The 19,616-nt window shown below is 37.6% G+C and overlaps 1 protein-coding gene across 2 annotated transcripts in view; it reads right to left on the bottom strand.

Annotated features, from left to right (window-relative positions):
* The window catches only part of tanc1b (tetratricopeptide repeat, ankyrin repeat and coiled-coil containing 1b), a 188,569-nt gene that overhangs the window by 86,676 nt on the left and 82,277 nt on the right, over positions 1-19,616 (bottom strand). For both annotated transcript variants that reach the window (XM_079618344.1, XM_079618343.1), the window contains exons 5-7: positions 13,897-14,018; positions 11,708-11,879; positions 6,394-6,654 (exon numbers count right to left, since the gene is read on the bottom strand). In XM_079618344.1, the coding sequence (XP_079474470.1) occupies positions 6,394-6,654; positions 11,708-11,879; positions 13,897-14,018 (555 nt within the window). The remainder of the gene's footprint in view (positions 1-6,393; positions 6,655-11,707; positions 11,880-13,896; positions 14,019-19,616) is intronic.

Here is a 19,616-nt window from a genome sequence, read left to right on the forward strand (position 1 = left end):
TAGATTTGATTGTCAATTATGTTGGATTAATGAACTCCTCTGCTGCGTGACTGTGTTGAACTTCTTTTCATTGTAATTCAGTAAATTCTTTCAATTATAACTCCTATTCAACATCCTGTTCGACGTGACCAATTCAATTTAATTCAATTAAATTCCCTACTGATGAATTGAACAGGGGCCAGTTCTTAAATTGTGAATAGTGGCCGGCCCATGTGTGCAGAACCATCTGGATGGATGGATTAAAGATGCTCTAAAGTTTCTGGACTGAAGCCTCTGCACAGCAGATGAAATCTTAAGCATGCACTTCTGCCGAGTCTCCGAAGACCACAGAGCAAAGAAGAAGAACGGCAGAATTTCAGCTAGTCGAAACACCATCTGCCTCGGTCTCTTCATCTTCTGAGAAAGAGAGAGTGTAAAAGCGGAAGAGAGTCGGCATAGATGCTTCCTAACTGCTCCCTCATATCAGTACAAGTCCTGTGAGGAGCGACAGAGGGTTTGATATGTTAAAAACCCTTGCAACCCCTCCACTTATGCATTGATTCAAGCAAACAGCCCTGATATATTACACAGCACTCACATGTCACTACTAAGAACTACTTCACCAAAACACAAAGTATACTTCCTGGAGCTTGACAGACATATGTACTATCATCTTAAATCAGAGGTTTAAAAATGCATTTTTAAACCACTTTTAATATTCAGTTTGGCTGCACTGACACTATCAGATGAGAACAAAACTCAAACTGAATTGTGGACACTGAATAATGACACCGTCTTCTTTATTTACTACTGTGAAGTCACTTTGAAACAATCTGTGTTCTGTGAAAAAATTGTGACTTGACTTGACCATCATCTGTCATGTACGGAAAGATCAGCATTAAGATTCTTCAAATATTCCTATCTTCCTTCAGCACAAATTCTGCTTCTCGGCTGTATTTCAGACGGTAAGCACACTTGGCGTGCAGAAGGTGAGGAGAGATGTTCTGCAGACGTGTCCTGCTGTGCGATAATACAATTATAGATTTATGTCCGTTATTTTTGGAGGCTCACGGGCATTAAGAGGGCGATCGAAGAGACCTACCAGCAAGAACATCACAGACCTGGCTTTTGTCTGACTGCATGTGTGCATGTTTGTCTGCGGGGATGCGTGTGGCAACATGTCCAGCTGCCGTGTACTCATGCCATAAAAGACACTTTGTTTTTCATCATCCACATTTTAAATAGCAAATCAGCTTAATTAGCTTGAGCTCTTTGCTTTCTTGATTCTAATTAAACTCATGTAGTGCCGACAGTTGGTGTGTGTATTCACTGTTTAAGCTTGTTAAGACAAAGACAAGAATCAGAATCAATATTACTATTTTTTTTAAACACCTGATGTTAGATATTAAACAAACAACCATAAAATACACTACCATACAAAAGATTGGGGAATTCTGTTCTTATGCACCTTCTATTGATACAAAAATCCTGAAAAAATGTATCATGGTTCCCACAAAAATATAAAGCAGCATAACTGTTTCAACATTGATGTTTGTTGCGCAGCAAATCATCATATTAGAATGATTTCTGAAGGATCATGTGACACTGAAGACTGGAGTAATGATGCTGAAAATTCAGCTTTGCATCACAGGAATAAATTACAATTTTACAAATTCACATAGAAAACGGTTATTTTAGATTATAATAATATTCACAATGTTTTTATTGTATTTTTGATCATATAAATACAGGCTTGGTGAGCAAGAAAGACTTTTTAAAAAATCTTACTGACCCCAAACTGTATATCCTGACATTTTTCAGCTTTATGACAACTTTTGACCTGAATTGATGTATATGCTCAGAGACAACACCATAGCAAACATACAACAGATCTTCAATTAATCATTCATTCATTCCAATGGACAGTTTTGAAATGAATCTCAGAATTGAATCCAACTCTAATATTGTTTCTTCTATTGAAGTTTAAATTGCAGACACTAAAACTCATTCTTAAGCCATAAAGAAAGTCCACACAAAGGCAGATGGAAATGTTTAGTCAATACACTGCAAGTGCACAAAGCTGCTGAACATATTTAACATGCATTATTGCATTACTGTAGTGGTACTCAAGGGGGAGATGCAAACCAGATGTGCTATTATTAAAGCAACTAGCTATAAACTGTTAGTATTGACAGGTAATAAATGTTGACAGCTTAATTAACTTGGAAATGACAGCAGAAGCCAAATTAACACTAATGTCCACTACACTTTCCCTTGTGGCAATGCTGAGAATGCAACTCTTATAATACTTGATGCATTATTGTTTTGAATGCAAGAAATCAAGTGTTGCGTTAACCATGCGCTGTCACACTTGTGAGTCATGTGACAAGGAATAAATTGTGAAACTGATCTACTGTAATTACACTGTTTTTACGAAGCTAATAGCCATTACACATTACAAATATATTGGGAATATCAATACATCGCACAACTCTACATTACAGAGAGTTTTGCACACACTCAAAAATCAAGTTCTTTGTTGTGTGGCTCTTACAATCTCGCTTGTAAGATGAAAATTCATATGTGAAAAAAAAAAACATACTGCACGTCGTGCCACATATTTGAGATTTCTGCGATGCATAAGAGCCGTCGTGGATTGACATGAGCGAGATTTGTGACTCATTCTAATATGCGAGTGGTTATAATGGGGTCTTTGTTTTCTGCGAGAGCAATAGAGAGAGAGGGAGAGAGAGAGAGAGAGAGAGAGAGAGAGAGAGAGAGAGAGAGAGAGAGAGAGAGAGAGAGAGAGAGAGAGAGAGAGAGAGAGAGAGAGAGAGAGAGAGAGAGAGAGAGAGAGAGAGAGAGAGAGAGAGAGAGAGAGAGAGAGAGAGTTCAGTGTAGTCTTAATGAGCTGTCCAGTAAATGGATCGGTTGCCTGGACACAAATGAAGTTCGGTCTCAGAAATTAAACGGAATGATTATTCACTGAGGTTGAGAATCCCAGACAGATATGACTAAAGCAGCATCTCCACTGACAGCACCATTTACTCCAGAACACTTAAATGGACAGATCACAACAACAACAACAACAAAAAAACTATTCTGTCATCATTTATTCACCATAATGCCATTCCAAACTTTATGCTGTGAAGATCCATAAAGGACTAGACCAATAATTAAAATATAGTGCGAATGGAATGCACTTCCTGTGTGAACGAACCGCCACTAAAAGCTTAGCTCTAGTACCACAGTCCATTATGACGTCTTCACTGACGGCTTGGATTTGAATGGCGAATATCAAGCGTAGCGTCAGTTCTGGCAGGTCACGTTAGTCAAGTTCGCATAAGCTGACTGTCAGCTGATCCACATCTACCTATAGGAATACGACGCCTATCACCGTATTCATATATAAGCTGCTTCAGTATTACCAGTAGCTATCGCGTTTCTCAGGAGCTCATTACCCTCCTCCCTCCCCAGCTCCACCTCTCGTCAGTCAGGATTTGGCATTCTGATTCCCCTTGAATCAAAATAAGTTATTGAATTATGTTGTACTTTAAAATCTTGAATTAATTATATTTGCATGCATTCATGTTGGTTCTGTTCGGTCTACCCTAAGGGGGGTTATTGCTGCTCTTATACATGCTAGGCTGCATGGATGCACAGGGAGTTCTCGCCCAGAACAGAACCATACCGCCAATCCAAACTGTATGCTAATTGTCAATCGTATTTGACGATAGTGGTCCTGACAGAAATTCTATTAATGTCAATCTGAGAACTTTTGTAGACGTTTAATCTTTTTTTTCTCTCTCTCTTTTGACAAATAAACATCCATGAACTTTCAAGACATTTGTGATTACTGGGTACAGACTTTTCAATTTCGATTTCGACAAATCCATTAATGAATCACTTCTACTGATTTGTGAACTGGTTCAATCAACTGAAAAAACAACAACAACAACTCAAAAGAACAGTTGTTCATAGATTCAGTTTATCGCTCAGTTTATGGCCAGCAATATTGTTATGTTTAAGGACATTATGAAATTAAGATAATGTCTGTATACTACATTATGATTGTCCTGTACAATAAATACAATCGTTGCTTAGTCTGCAGTCTGAACACTTTACCTCAGGGCGTACGTTAACTGAATTAATTGAGAATCTCACCTGAAAAAAACGATAACATCAGCAATTTTTATTCATGCAGCTGATTTCTGTAAATTAATGTAAAACTAAATGTATCTTGCAGCAGAGGGTGAAGTTAGTATACTAACGACAATATGGAGACAAATATAATGTACATTTAATATAAAGCTATGTAAATGGTGCGGCAGGATTTTGAACAGGGTCCTGAGCCGTTGCTGGGCAGTGTGTGTACACCCAGAAATAATAATGTGTTCGAATTTTAAAAGACGTGAAGCTGCGCTTCTCGATTATTTGATTATAGATTATTTGTTAACTGGATCAACCATTTGAAAAGAATCAATTTAAAAGAACAAATCAGATATTAACATGGTTTGTGAGCATTTGTTTCTCTACACAAAAGCAAACACACACACACACACATTTAGAAAAAAAATACTGAAAGATGGTTTTTGAATGTCTGCATTCTTCTGCCAATAGAACATAAAAATACTCTGTCAATGTTTACTGCAGCGCTGAATCTACTCGGCATCAATGCTTAGGACCATTGGAAATGATCTAATGATTTATTCACTGGCTGAATCATTCCGAGTGGTTCTTGACTCGCTCAAAATGTTATGTTGTACTTGAGGCTTAAATCAATATGACAACATGTAGTTAAAGATACATATTCAGAGAGCAGAATTGATGGTAATAAATAAATAAAACTCTGCTACCAAAGCATTTAAAATGATTTGTTATTTGTTTTGAATAAAATAATTGTTAATCGAGTCATTCAAGTATTAGAATCATTAAGCAGAATGTAAATTGGAACCTGAATCATAAAATTATTTGGCTACCATCCGATGGTGTGTGTGTGTGTGTGTGTGTGTGTGTGTGTGTGTGTGTGTGTGTGTGTGTGTGTGTGTGTGTGTGTGTGTGTGTGTGTGTGTGTGTGTGTGTGTGTGTGGTAACAACACATCGGCAGCTGTGAAAGTAGTGAGGTTACAGATCTATCAAACGCTCAGTAAAGATTAATGCTTTATTCGCTGAGGCCAAACAGGGTGTGAAATGAGTAAAAGCAAGCAGGTGTACAAGATGAAGATTTGAACACACACACACACACACACAAACACACACACAGACACACGCACGCACACACACACACACACACTTAAACTGCCTAAAGAAAACATACACTAACCTTGACAACTGCACATGCTTTATGATGCCAACCGTTTTTTTATTGTTTCATGTCGACTCGCTCAGTTTAATGACTGGCGGCTTTTTATGAGAAGCGTTTCTGCACCTTATCTCGCACAACATACACACACATCAAAATATACCAAAACCAAACACACACATTCATCTCTCTCACCAACACCTGCTTCTGCAGACATCAAAACATCAGCGTTCATCGCCAGCATTGGCTTCTGAGAGAACTACAAGCCTCATGATCATCCAAGACAAATCTCAAATGTTCCAGGTTTTATTGTGCACGAATCATTAGTGCACATTATTCCAAAGAAAAAATATATTTTATTAAAATATTCTCCTATTAAAAATGGTGTATCATGTTTAATTTAAATGCAGTACAACAAATATGATGTATAAAGACTTTCCAATTTCAACAATATATTTTTATCAAATTACACCAATGAAAATGCTTTGCTTGCATTACAGAATTTTTGTGAGAAACGTGCTTTATTGTCATGAAAATAATGTCCCAATGCAATATTTAATGTTCAAAAATGTCTTATTTCTTTCTCTTGATTTTGGTGTGAAATGCAACATGTTTTCGCGAGATTCACCCAACTGACAGAGAAGTGGGAAAGATCACATGATCAGTCGGACCAGCCTGAGGAATGTGGATCTGATGCTAAAGAAGCCAGCCAACAACCAAGACACACACGTGCGTGCAGGGTGTTCTCACACACACACACACACACACACACACACACAGACAGAGAGAGACAGACAGACAGACAGACACACACACACGCACAGAAAGACAGACACACATACGCAGACAGACAGACAGACAGACAGACACACACACACACACACACACACACACAACAGCTGCCCGACGTATCTACTTCCTCAAGGAGCAACAGGAGAAAGAATGTATGTCCTGATAATGTGCTCTCTCACAATCTCCTAAAGTGGTGGCAGTGTCTTCCCATGAGTCTCTGCTTCCCTTCATTCCAGCAGTCACGCGTCAGTCATCACCTCAGGAATCACAGGACGACCCTGATGGTAAATACAATCAGCTGTTGTTTGGATCTCTCTTACCTGCGACTGAGTTGGGCCGAGGCATCATCAGACTGGACGAGTTCTGCGTGGGATAGTGGACGGGTCCCTCAGAAGTCTTCTTAGCCACGGAGACGGTCCCGGACGTTGACGCTTCTTCCTCGGCCACCGGAGAGCACGTGTCTGCCCGTGTGGCCGTCTGTGCCAGCACATGCTGAGCACTGATCCTTATACTGCCCTCTTTACCCCACTCCAGACTGGAGCCGCTGCGGTCGTCATTCTCTGAGGAGCTGGTGATGGTGGCTGGACAAGAGAAACAGAGACAAGAATCACACTTCATTCTGATTCATTCGTTGAAATTGATTCGGATTCAAATCAAAAGCACAGAGAACATTTCTGACAAACAACCCTCAAGTTGTTCACCATCTTGAATTGTTTGGGACACGACACACTTTATTTTGAAATTATTAATAACATGTAAATCACATTAAGTAATCCAGATAGCTGCTTAAATATATATACCACACTATAAATGAGGTCATTCAAATTAGGGCTGTGCGATTAATCAAAGTCGTAATAAAATCGCAAGACGGGGGTCTAGAAACGCGTTTTTGAAAAGTTTAACTTTTTTTTTTTTACCTTGAGCGCTGCATAGAAACGCTGTCATGCTCGAGATGCTGCAAAAGACACGAGTGCAACGGTTAAAGACGTCCGTCTACCGCGTTTACATAGAAAAACAATGGCACAGGTCAACCAAAAATTATAATACAGGCATTTGCAAACAGCACAACATTTGAAAAGAGTTCAAAAAGGCATAAAGAAATAAACAACGTCGACATGTGTAATTTATGCAAAGATATGGTGCCCACAAATATCGTCAATAAGACAAGTATGTGTGTAAGCAGTGATTAATATTGCAATGTTGAGTAAAATTTAAAAAAATTGTCCATATCGCACAGCCCTAATCAAAATGTCAACAAATAAATAAATAAAATGTTGTCAATTAAAATAATATAAACATATATTATTTATATATATATTCATATATAATATATATTTATTAATATAACTTAAAAATATATATAATACTTATTTTATTTCAGCTTATTTTAAATTGCCATGGTAGCATTTCTCATTTTATTTTAGTTTAACTTGTAATACAACTCAAATTTATGAAAACTACATACATAGACATAAAAAATAAATATAAAAATGGAGAATATAAATAAAAACTAATTAAAAATATTAATAAAAACTAATGTGCGAGTATATTTTGATGCAGCTATTAGTGAGCAGGACATATGTATACTGTATTGTCAAAGTGACCAGTCCTAACAAACTAACAAAAAACAAACAAGAAAGCAGACAAACAAAATCAATCAATCAATCAATCAATCAATACTTTTTTATCAATGTGGTCAGTGCAAATCTGCAGCATGTAAATAATATAAAGTAAAAAATGTCCCCTAAAAAAGGCAGATTGAAGAGTGGCGAACAGGAGAGCATGTAAATGAAAAAAAGGTCATGAACAAAAAAAGATGTGGGATAGACGATGAAAGTCAATCTCAGATGACCATCATAACTTGCGTCTGTGCCGTGATATTACTGCTGATAAACACTCATGAGTCATCACTGACCTTATCAACACATTCACCAGATCGTCGTTTCACGCCACATTTAGTATGCTGCTAATGAGCATTAGCCTAGTTTCATCTCCCTCACTACCTCATTAAAAACTGACCAGTACCAACACACAGCATCGGGAAGGATGTTTGTGTGGATCAGTGTCTACTGTACAGGCTAATAACTCTCTGCCTTTTTTATTCAAATTAAAAATAAAGAAATAAACAATGAATAGACAAAACACACCAAAACAATGTACAAAACTGAAGCACTGAATCAATAGAGATAAATGAGTGTCTGAAGTCATGCACGTGTTTGTTCAGTGATTTGAGGGGGACGGATGAATCTGTGGGTTTAATTTCAGCTACAGAGGTTATTACAAAATAACACGCGTGACAACAGCTGCATGTGCCATGTGTCGGTCACACACACACACACACACACAAGCTTATACAATGGGGTCTAGACATCTGAAAGCGCTAGCCTAGCTATTTTGCATTAATCCCTATTTTAATACAAAATGCTTTTTGTATTTTAATTTTTTTGCCATGCGTCTCTTTTGCTTTAATGAAGTGGCACTGGAACTACATGATCCTGATGATAATGTTCTCCAGCATGATTTGATATGAGCCAAAGAACATCCTTCAACTGAAGAAGAACATCTGACCCTGTACAAAGCAACATGAACAATGACACTAAGTTATTTACATTTGATTAGCCACAAAGCACAGTTTTCATTATCAAACTTTTCGAACAGAGGATGGACGGACAGACAGACAGACAGACAGACAGACAGACAGACAGACAGACAGACAGACAGACAGACAAATTAATGATGATGGATGAATTAGGATGAATTGGATTAGGGCTGTAATCAACCAAAGAAAATCTTGCTCGACTGAAGTCGTGAAATTTTCGACTAAAAAGCGACTAAAAAAACTTGAAATGAATAAGCTGTGCACTGTGCGCAGTATTTGGTAGCCTTGTTGTCCGCCTAAATGAATTATAAATAAACATACAAAAATTGTAGGCTATTTGCAGTATATTAAATCGTTTTTTACCTAATTATTTTGCAATGAAAGGAGTCTGACACACGAGTCGTTGCATCACGTGCACCCGCCCAATATCATAGCCTATGATTTCCGAAAATAGTACTATGTTGTCAACTAGTGATATCATCACAAGAACTTTTGAGGAATATGCAACATAATTTAGACAATTGTTTTTGTCATATGTATTATAATAACTGACAGACACTATCATTTCAGCCGCGTGCAGCTCGCACAGAGCGAGGCTGAACACAGGAGGTCAGCTTCACGGCTGAGACACGAATAGACTATTAACTTAAAGCTTTTACTCTTAAACACAAAAGGCACATCAACTTTAATAAGAATATTTATTAAACAAAAAAATAAAGCATAGGGCAAACCTTCTAGTAGGCTACTTTCCTCAATCTGTCTCTCTTCTCCGGTGGGTTGGGCTAATCCAAAAGAAGTGAAAACAAGGGGGGTGTTCAGAAGACAGACTGTTACCTGTGAAACAGGGGTGCTCTAAAAACACCCCCATTAGCAATTAGTGCTTTCCACCTGATGAAATGAACACGGCAAAAAATCCACCAATCAGAATTTTGGTCGAGCCAGAGCGTATCGACCAACAATCGACTGGGAGATTACAGCCCTAGAATGGATGGATAGATTTTTAAAATTCCAGGATTTTTTTTAATTTCTCATAGTCATAACCATTTAGATGCATCTTTTTCATTGTCAGCATAACATCACAAATCTCAGATTCAGTTATTTCCAAGTTTAAATGAAAGAAAAGCAGCCAGATGTTCAAAATGGTTTCAAACGTGTAGAGCTCACTATATATGTGCACTGCACACGTCTCTAAACAGCTGTTCGCCGCATCATTACACTGTTTCTGAACTATTTCTATCTGACAAAAGACTTCACAAACTTCAAAGTCAGGAGAGCATTAATCACATCCTGAGCGGGTCACACAGGCCAAACACACTCCTCTACATCAACAAACCAACAGCACCCGCTGGCAACATGTTCCAGACCTCCTTCGCTCGTCCTAAAACTCTGTGTAAAGAGCGAATGACACTGGCAACGGGCCTGATGCACCAAACACCAGCAAAACAGATTTCTGGAAACATTCCCAAAACAATTCTTCAAAATTCATGCAAGAATGGATTTTGGAGATGTGTTCTGCTTCTTATGTGTAGCTACGTCAAGAAGCCAAAATAAACATCTTGCAAGCACTGAAAGCGAATTAAAACTGACTATAATTCAGGGTCAGACCTGATTTCGAACTACAACTTTGTGGTATTAATACATTGTCTCCAATATTTTCTCACAAACTTGGACTGCCAGCCTGTAATGCTGCATAATTCATAGAGAAATGTTTAATCTTTCTATCGGCAACCTAAAAAAATGTAGAGCGGAGCTCAAAATCGACTTTCTGAAGCGGCCAAGCTGCATCAACACCTCATCTTGCGAACACCCGCGTTCAGATCTACAGGCCAACATGGCTGTGATTTCAGCTCGCTCTGAATCTCCACAGAGATGCCACAGCCTGTGCAGCAGAGGATGATGGGATGGGGGTGTTTTAATGGGGTGAGGAAGATGCAAAACTGGTGATGGTGTGGCAGATTTTCAGTTATTGAGTGACACAGAAATGCTCAGGTCATATTTTACCCTAAAGTTTTTTTTTTAAATAAGCACATTTTCCCAGCATTTTACCATTGCCATAATGTGGAAAAACATAATGTTTTAATGTAAAAAAAAATATTTATATCAATCATTTAATTTGGTACATTTTATTTCACAATTTAAAGATAGATAGATAGATAGATAGATAGATAGATAGATAGATAGATAGACGGACAGGAGATAGATAGATAGATAGATAGATAGATAGATAGATAGATAGATAGATAGATAGATAGATAGATAGATAGATAGATAGATAGATAGATAGATAGATAGATAGATAGATAGATAGATAGATAGATAGACGGACAGGAGATAGATAGATAGATAGATAGATAGATAGATAGATAGATAGATAGATAGATAGATAGATAGATAGATAGATAGATAGATAGATAGATAGATAGATAGATAGATAGATAGATAGATAGATAGATAGACGGACAGGAGATAGATAGATAGATAGATAGATAGATAGATAGATAGATAGATAGATAGATAGATAGATAGATAGATAGATAGATAGATAGGAGATAGATAGATAGATAGATAGATAGATAGATAGATAGATAGATAGATAGATAGATAGATAGATAGATAGATAGATAGATAGATAGATAGATAGATAGATAGATAGATAGATAGATGGACAGGAGATAGATAGATGGATAGATAGATAGATAGATAGATAGATAGATAGATAGATAGATAGATAGATAGATAGATAGATAGATAGATAGATAGATAGATAGATAGATAGACAGATAGATAGATAGATAGATAGATAGATAGATAGATAGATAGATAGATAGATAGACAGACAGACAGACAGACAGACAGACAGACAGACAGACAGACAGACAGACAGACAGACAGACAGACGGACAGATGGACAGATGGGCAGAAAATAAACAGATAGATAGACAGACAGACAGATAGATTCTTTCACATTATAGTAATGAGAACTTGTGGGTAAAACTTGTCTTGATTTTAAGCTGGGACGTGTGTTGGTCTCTCACCAATGATGCCGCTGTCTTTGCTCTCGAGGGTGGAGCTGGGGCTGGTGATGCTGATGGTTCCACACGGCCGGCTGCTGTTACTGTTTAAAGTGGAGCAGGGGCTTTCTGTGCATGGAGACGCCGTGCTGCTGGTTAGAGTCGAGCATGGACTGATTCCCTGATTTACTGGACACTGCAGAGAGAACACAGATATGCTGATGTTAATGCAGTTCAATGATGCAAACACTGCTAGCTTTATCTTCTGGTATATGGAAGGGTAGAAGAGAGTGAGAGAGTGAGAGAGTGAGAGAGAGAGAGAGAGAGAGAGAGAGAGAGAGAGAGAGAGAGAGAGAGAGAGAGAGAGAGAGAGAGAGAGAGATAACAGATTAAAATGCCAACAGTGAATGTAAATTTTAATGTACAACAGCACACATCTAAATCAATGTTTATCTTCATCCAAATAAAACCCACCAGAAGAAATAAACAGCTAATAAGGCAAAAACCTTGAGATGCCATCAGAACCTCATCCAAAGGCCTTGTCACCTGACCTATTACATCCACATTCACAATTTCAAGAAACTTACTGACACAACATTCAAACATGAGGGTTTACAGTGGTTCTCTGTGTCATTTCCTGTTTTAAAAGTTTCTTGTCAGCTGACAACAAAATGGCTCCTGCATGTTGATTACGCCACACTGATATATAAATAGGCATATTAATATTTAAATATAAATCTACTTATTGCTTATTAATATCACCAAAACACTTTAAGGTTTTTGGCTTTTATTTATTTATTAGGGCTGTTGATTTGATTTAATTAATTAGTTATGGGTAAAAAATTATGCATTCAAATTATGAATGCATTTAACGCCCCACCCCAGACCTACATGGGTCATCTTACATTTCATACAGTTGATTGGTGACGAACATGAAGCAGAGCAACAACTCACTGCGTGAAGACTAGAATGCAATTCCTGAATGAATCAGCAGTTTGAACAAATTGAATGAATGAATGAATGAATGATATTTACCGCCACCTACTGGCAGTTTTAGCTTCTTATTTAGAGTATTATTTCATTAAAAAATTAATATTCCATATTCATTAAAAAAAAAAACATGAAAAGGTATAGTTCACCCAAAGATGGAAATTCTATCATTTACTTACTCTCATTGCCATTGCAGCCTAAATGTTTGTGTATTAATATAATCTATTTTGAATCAAATATAATATTTCTTTCTAAAGCTACTTTTTGTCTATATGTCTATTTGACGCTTTTCTCATTTAACACAATAATGACTTTAAATTATCTTTTGAGGGGCAATTTCTCAGCCAAATTTGATGTGCAACTAATTTGCGATTAATTCAATTAATTAATCACCACATTGTGTAATAAATTAGATTAAAAATTGTAATCACTTGACAGCCCTATTATTTATTTATGTTTATTTTATTTAAATTTTTTACCCTCAAACCTGGCATTCTTGACCCACAAAAATAATTTCAGACTTCGAAAACATTGTGGAAGTGTTTTTATTTATTTATTTTATAACATAATAGATCTACACAAAATTAAATTAAATACCGTCACATTGACTGTTAAACATCCTGGATTAAACAGATAAAGTCCTTCTCTCACAGACCAACAACCTAAACCAGACCAAACACCAGCAGCCCCTGTGACTCATCACTGTGAGTCAGTCAAGGTCACAAAACCAGATAAAAGTTCCTTTAAAACAAACTTCCAAAAGGCAGCCTGATGAAACAGATTAAATACGTTCACCGAATCCCACTGGACAACATCGTCCAAGAACACACAACGCAAGCCAGATCATTAACAACTCTCAAAGACACACATTGTTGCTTCCTTCTGCATGTGATTCCCAGAGCGACGAACGATTATGATTTATTAAACAAAAGCCTTTCGCACATCAAGGGCGTTCGGACCGCCTCAGCCTAATCATCTGAAGACTAAACGAAACCCTGACAGAACAAAACTATTTCTGGACCAGACCTCAAGTTTCTCATCAGCAATGCAGCGGCTCGGAGCAAACGGGAATGACTTACTGTGGTCGTGCACAGACACACTCCAGCTCTGAAACGCTCTTCATTGTGTCTGTCTCACACTGACAGACAGCAACATGCAGCTTTAATCCTTGCAGTTTTCACTGTCTCCCTCTCTCACTCTGGCAGCAGCTGCGGAAAAAATACCTTTTTTTCATTCTTGTCGTCCATAGGTATGCGCGTGGAGCCCGGGATGCCTTCGCCCAGCAAGAACCCCAGGCGTGTCATCAGCTCCTGAGTGGCGGGGGAGGGGCCTGGACCGGCCAGCTCTGAAACACAGAGAGAGATAGAGAGAGAGAGACGGGTGAACGAGAGAGAGAGAGAGAGACAGACCTCACGGATCTGCGCAGACACACACCAGCGACTGCATCGCAGTCATTCAGAGCCATTTGCTGGAACATTCAGACTCATGCAAATCATTGTGAACCCTAAACTGACTCTTATTTATGGTTTTTAATTCAAGTTCGGGGTGTTATTGTAAATTATGCATCTTATTCTGAAGGAAAAACAATCCATTTTGCTCCACAACTTTTTAAAAAGTCACTTAATGTCCCCCTGCAGACACTAATTGTATCCCTAATAACTCATCTTTTTTAAATAAAATGTTTTTTTTACACCCTTACCTCATTGAGTATGCGTGAAACCATGAATATGCTTATTAGTTCCCGCCTCGACTCACTCACACCAGCTCGAACCTGCTCCACTTTCACACAGTTAACTGAAGTAGTAAACGCTATACAATGGCAAGTGGCAATCTTGTATTAATGGTTATCGCTATGCCATTCATTGCAGTTTTGAGAATGAATCCTTGTGTCAACTTATAATCACTAAAACGTTAGTCACTTGTTCATCTTGTTAGTCACTTGTCAAGTTAGTCACTTGACGTTCATCGCGATCTCACAAAATTACAAAAATATATAATCAATAAAGCTCTAGACTGCACAACGAATCTATTATTTACATCGTGTCAACAGTTTGTTTGTTATAATGAGAGGATCCGTGAGCGTGTAAAACTCTGGCATTTTGAGAGGCTCTGATTGGCCACTGCGTTCAAGAGATCAACAGATATGTCTGTGATTGGCTACATTGCTCAACGCTGCAAAAATACGTTGTAATAAATAGAAACCTTTGACCAGACATGAAAAGCCCCGCTCTGCAAGTTGACTGTAGGAAACGGGGTCTGTTTTAAACCGCGTTTTTGAAGCTGTCATTTCAATAAGAGAAAAAAATCAGCAATGGTGTTGACTGATGAATTTGCTCAGGGTTTGTCTTTAAGCATATTATAAACACCAGATAGACATTTAAACAACATTAAAAACATGATTTTCTTTGATAATTCAGTAATATTATCAGTTTGACCACTGACAGATGAGAAGAAAACTTGAATTGAATAACGACACTTATCGACACTTAGTTGCTTATAGCTTAATTAAGTTTGTTTCATAATTGACCGTTAGCAAAGACCCGCCCCCCTTAGTTACTGTCGCTATGTCCGACAAGCCACACCATGTTCTCACGCCGTGAAAAATACATCGTGGAGCAGAAAGGACACTGACAACACACTGACAGACACAGACCAGGTTACTTTTGATATTAAACGTATTAAACAAAGTCTCACCTTTCAAATGTGGTCATTTTTGAAAAGAAATTTAAACAATAAATACCGTTTTGTGGCTCTTTAATGTGTCGTGACAGATCGCTGTGTCTCCTCAGTTAAAGCTGCTCGTGAACCGATCATCTCTTCCTTCTAGTTCATTTATAGCATCAAATAAACATGAATGAACATCAGGAGGAATGTTGTTTTAACCGCGGAAAGGCGTCAGTACACTCCGCTTCTCAAGTTCAAATCCTCCCGTGTTAGGGTGTACTCACACTAGGCACGGTTGCCATGAACCGGGCCCGAGTACGATTGTCCCCCCTCCCCACTCCCCCTCTGGCCTGCACTCACATAGGGTTTCAGCATTCGTGCCGGAGCACGCTTACGTCATTATAATGAGACAGTTTCGGGATAAACAGAGCGGCGCTCTCTGAACACAATGGAGTCCATCGCTCTGTTTTCTTTGTGGATAATTTTGTGTCGTTTGGTCCACGGTGGTCTACAGCCCTCTCACAGCCTGTTGTTAAACAGATGTGTCGCCTTAGTGGCGCGAAAATTTTCACGTAATCGTGCTGCTCGTATGAGGAGGTTTGCAAGGTACCAGCTGAAGTGCAGCAAGGACTTTGCAGCTTTGATTACGGACTACAGTTCCCGTACACAAGTCCCGTTCCGTGCTCCAGCACGGTTAGCGCTCACACTGCATGCGAACCGCGCCCGAGTCCAACTGAACCGTGCTCTGGCCCACCTCTTCCAAGCAGGCCAGGGCCGGCTAATCGAGCCGCGCCTGGGCATGGTTCGGAGCACTCACACTAGTCAAACGAACCGCGCTTTGGTGGTCAAACGCACTCGGGCACGGTTCAAACTGGCTAGTGTGAGTACACCCTTAATCTACTAACTCTCCTGACTGCTTTGTCGGACAAAATGGCGGATCAACTTGATTGATCAAATCACCTGTCAATCAAGCTCCCTGCGAAGGGTTATTTGAACTTTACACAGTTATTGAACTAAACTGAATCAACACTGAACTGAATTGAGCTAAATTATGACACGTGTCTTTTTAGAGCTACTTTACAGCTGAATTTGAATTTGTCTCACATTTGATGAAGTTTGCATCAATTAATCTGTTATTTTCCTCTTTATCACTGTGAAGTTGCTTTGAAACAATCTGTATTGTATAAAGCGCTTTAAAAATAAAGGTGACTTGACAATGTAAAATATGCATATTTTTCTAAAGGAAAAAATAGAATTATTAGCTTATAATTATTGTTTTAAAATTATTATTATCTTTTTTTTTATTATCAATTTTAGAATTTAGAATGAATTACCAACTTACAAATCCCCTGAAGCCCGAAGATCTTTCTTAAATCAATACATCTTCAAAGATTCATATATGTATACACACATACCACAAACAAAATTTACTTTGAAAATACTTTTTTCAAAATGCAAGAAATTTCAAGTTAACTGTTGATTCAACAGTTACCATTCACATCAGTAGAAGAATGCTGAGAATCCAACAATTCAGTTTACATTTACACCGTTCCAAACTGTATTCGTTTTATATGAAACCAGCTCGGAATAATAAGAAGCATCGAATCTTGATTCACAATCCTATACGAAAGACCAACAACATTACTCCGAAAACTCATACAGTCCACATTGCTACTGGATGTTAATAACACACTCTCATTAGGATGTGGCAGCTGAACACATCTTTAACACTGACAAACACTGAATGACAAAACAAAAGGAAGAACACAACAAAAAATGGGTGTGAGAAAATTAACCATTAAAAGACTGAACAAGCCTGAATAAAAGAGAAGAGAATTAAAGAATGGAGTATGAATATAAAAAAAAAAAAGTGACAAGCATTGAAAAAACAAATGAATAAAAATAGCTGCAACAAACACAAACATAGTGTTAATGTGCCTAAAAAAAAGTTTATGAGCAATAACTCAAATTTCAGTCTGTTCCTCACATAACTCTATCATTTGACTTACAATAGAGATGCATAAAGATACATACAAAATAATAGAATAAAGGTTTGAAACAACATGAGGGTAGGTAAATAATGACAAACTATGTTATCAGTCTGTATGGAGTGAAAGCAGAGGGCAAGTATGAATATGTTATCATGAGAATGAACAGATGAAGGGGAGTTTGTTATTAATCTCTATTTTCTCATTACCCTTTCATCTCTCTCATCTCAGTGCCACACATATTAATAACAAGAATTCCTGTAGATTCGGTGCGTTTCCACAAACCTCTCATTCGGCACACAAGTATGGGGTCTTTCTTTTCAAAATATTATTCACAAATGCATAAGCAGATTTATATTTGCAAACAGAAGTTTATATATTTGCAAACAGCCATTCACAAACCCATTACCTAAATTATATCCACAAAATACGATTTTTTTAATATGCATAATCAAAATTCACAAAATAAGATTCACAAATGTACATTGCACATATGTGCAAACATACTTGTGTATTTATGGATTGTGGTGTGCATTTGTAAATCTTATTTTGGAGATGTAAATTTAATTGCGCATTTTCAAAAACTGCACGATTTCTGAATAAATAGAGATTCGTATTTTTTGTTTAAAAGAGAGATCACGATTCTGAAAGGAAAGCTAAACAAAATAACATGTAATTTAATAGAGGTTCTGACAAAATGTTACTTTCTGCAGTCTATATTTTTTATATAAAAATTATTAATTTTAATGTTTGAATGAATGATTCAAAGACTCGCTTATAAAGAATCCAATCGTTTCATTCCTGGATGAATCAGAGTTTTTTATTTGAAGCGTGAAGTTACCTTCAAAAGGTGATTTACTGTATTTTGATCGTAGACATACGTAGACATCTGTGTTTATACCCGAACTATAAACTTTTATCCCAGTACTTCTGTATAAATGTGAATTATGGTAACAGAAATAATGATACTGTGTGTTTGAAAAGACTCTTTGTGAAGCGGTTTCATACCTAAACATGACAAATACTCTCTCTGGGTCAGAACAGAGATGTCAAAGGTTTAATAGACATTAGCCGAATCGCTGTGCTTTAGGAATGAGATTGTGTGGGTGTCTGAATCAAGATCGTAAATTTTTAATGATTAATCGTGCAGCTCTAAACACCAAATTGAATCGAATCGTGAAATGTGTCAATACCCAGCCCTAGTTGAAGAGCATTATCACTTCCACAGATGTCATCTCTTGACATTTAGAAAAAAGAAAACAATGCACCAGCCAAAAACCCTCTCAAAAGTGTTTCGATGTGTTCTCACCGTCTGCTTTCATTCATGCTTGAGCGCAGCAGGGGCACATTTACATGCTCCCCAAAACCCCACCGCTACGACACAGCTCAGCGCCGGAGGACATTTCAGAAGAGCTCTCGTCTTCCGGAGAAAAGCCAAACAAATGCTCCTCGTTCAGTGCAGGCAAAACATCTGTTACTGCGAATGCCAGAGTCAATGCAACAAGCTGTTAACAGGTGCCCTTTACACTGCCCGCGGCCCACACCCACGCCATGTTCAGAATCAATAATTAACGTTGAATTCATGCTTTAATTAGCCGTGAGGTCTTTATACGGTCATTTATTTCAGTTGTCCAGGTTCCGAGTCGATTTCTGCTGGAAAAAAAGTCATATGCTGTCATAAAAATCATACTGTACCCCGATTTCTATTTGACTGATATATATATTTAAGAGTGCTTTAACTTTTTTCTTTTATTATTCAATTTAAACAGTCATTGCAGTTTAGCGGATTCAAAAGAGTTAATGTAAGATGTAAAATACTGAAAAAATCTAGTTAAAATAATAAAGGAATGTTTTTCCATGTTGTTTTTCACTAAATGAACACAAGGAAAAATTATATTAAACCATTTTAATGTAACTATACAGAAATAAACAGTGATGATGCAAATGAATTACCGGTAGTAAATCAGAGTTTTGAATCAATTAATTAAAGTGGACAGACTGAACGGACCATTTTTAGGAAACTTAAAAGTCAACTAGAAAGCATTAAAACATAAAAATTATGATATTTACGATATATAATGTGAATATTTGACAGTGCAGATATTTAGAGAAGATGATCCTGGCTGCTTTGTCGGACAAAATGGTGGATGGCGAAGTATGATTGGTCAGATCACCTGTCAATCAAGCTCCCTGCGAAGGGTCAATTGACGCCGGTAGGTCACGTGATAATGACAACATGGTGGATGTAGTACTTCAGGATTAGATTTATACTATATAGATAAAACATACTT

The sequence above is a fragment of the Phoxinus phoxinus genome (genome assembly GCF_949152265.1).
Source record: "Phoxinus phoxinus genome assembly, chromosome: 7".
NCBI classification, from domain to species: Eukaryota; Metazoa; Chordata; class Actinopteri; order Cypriniformes; family Leuciscidae; genus Phoxinus; species Phoxinus phoxinus.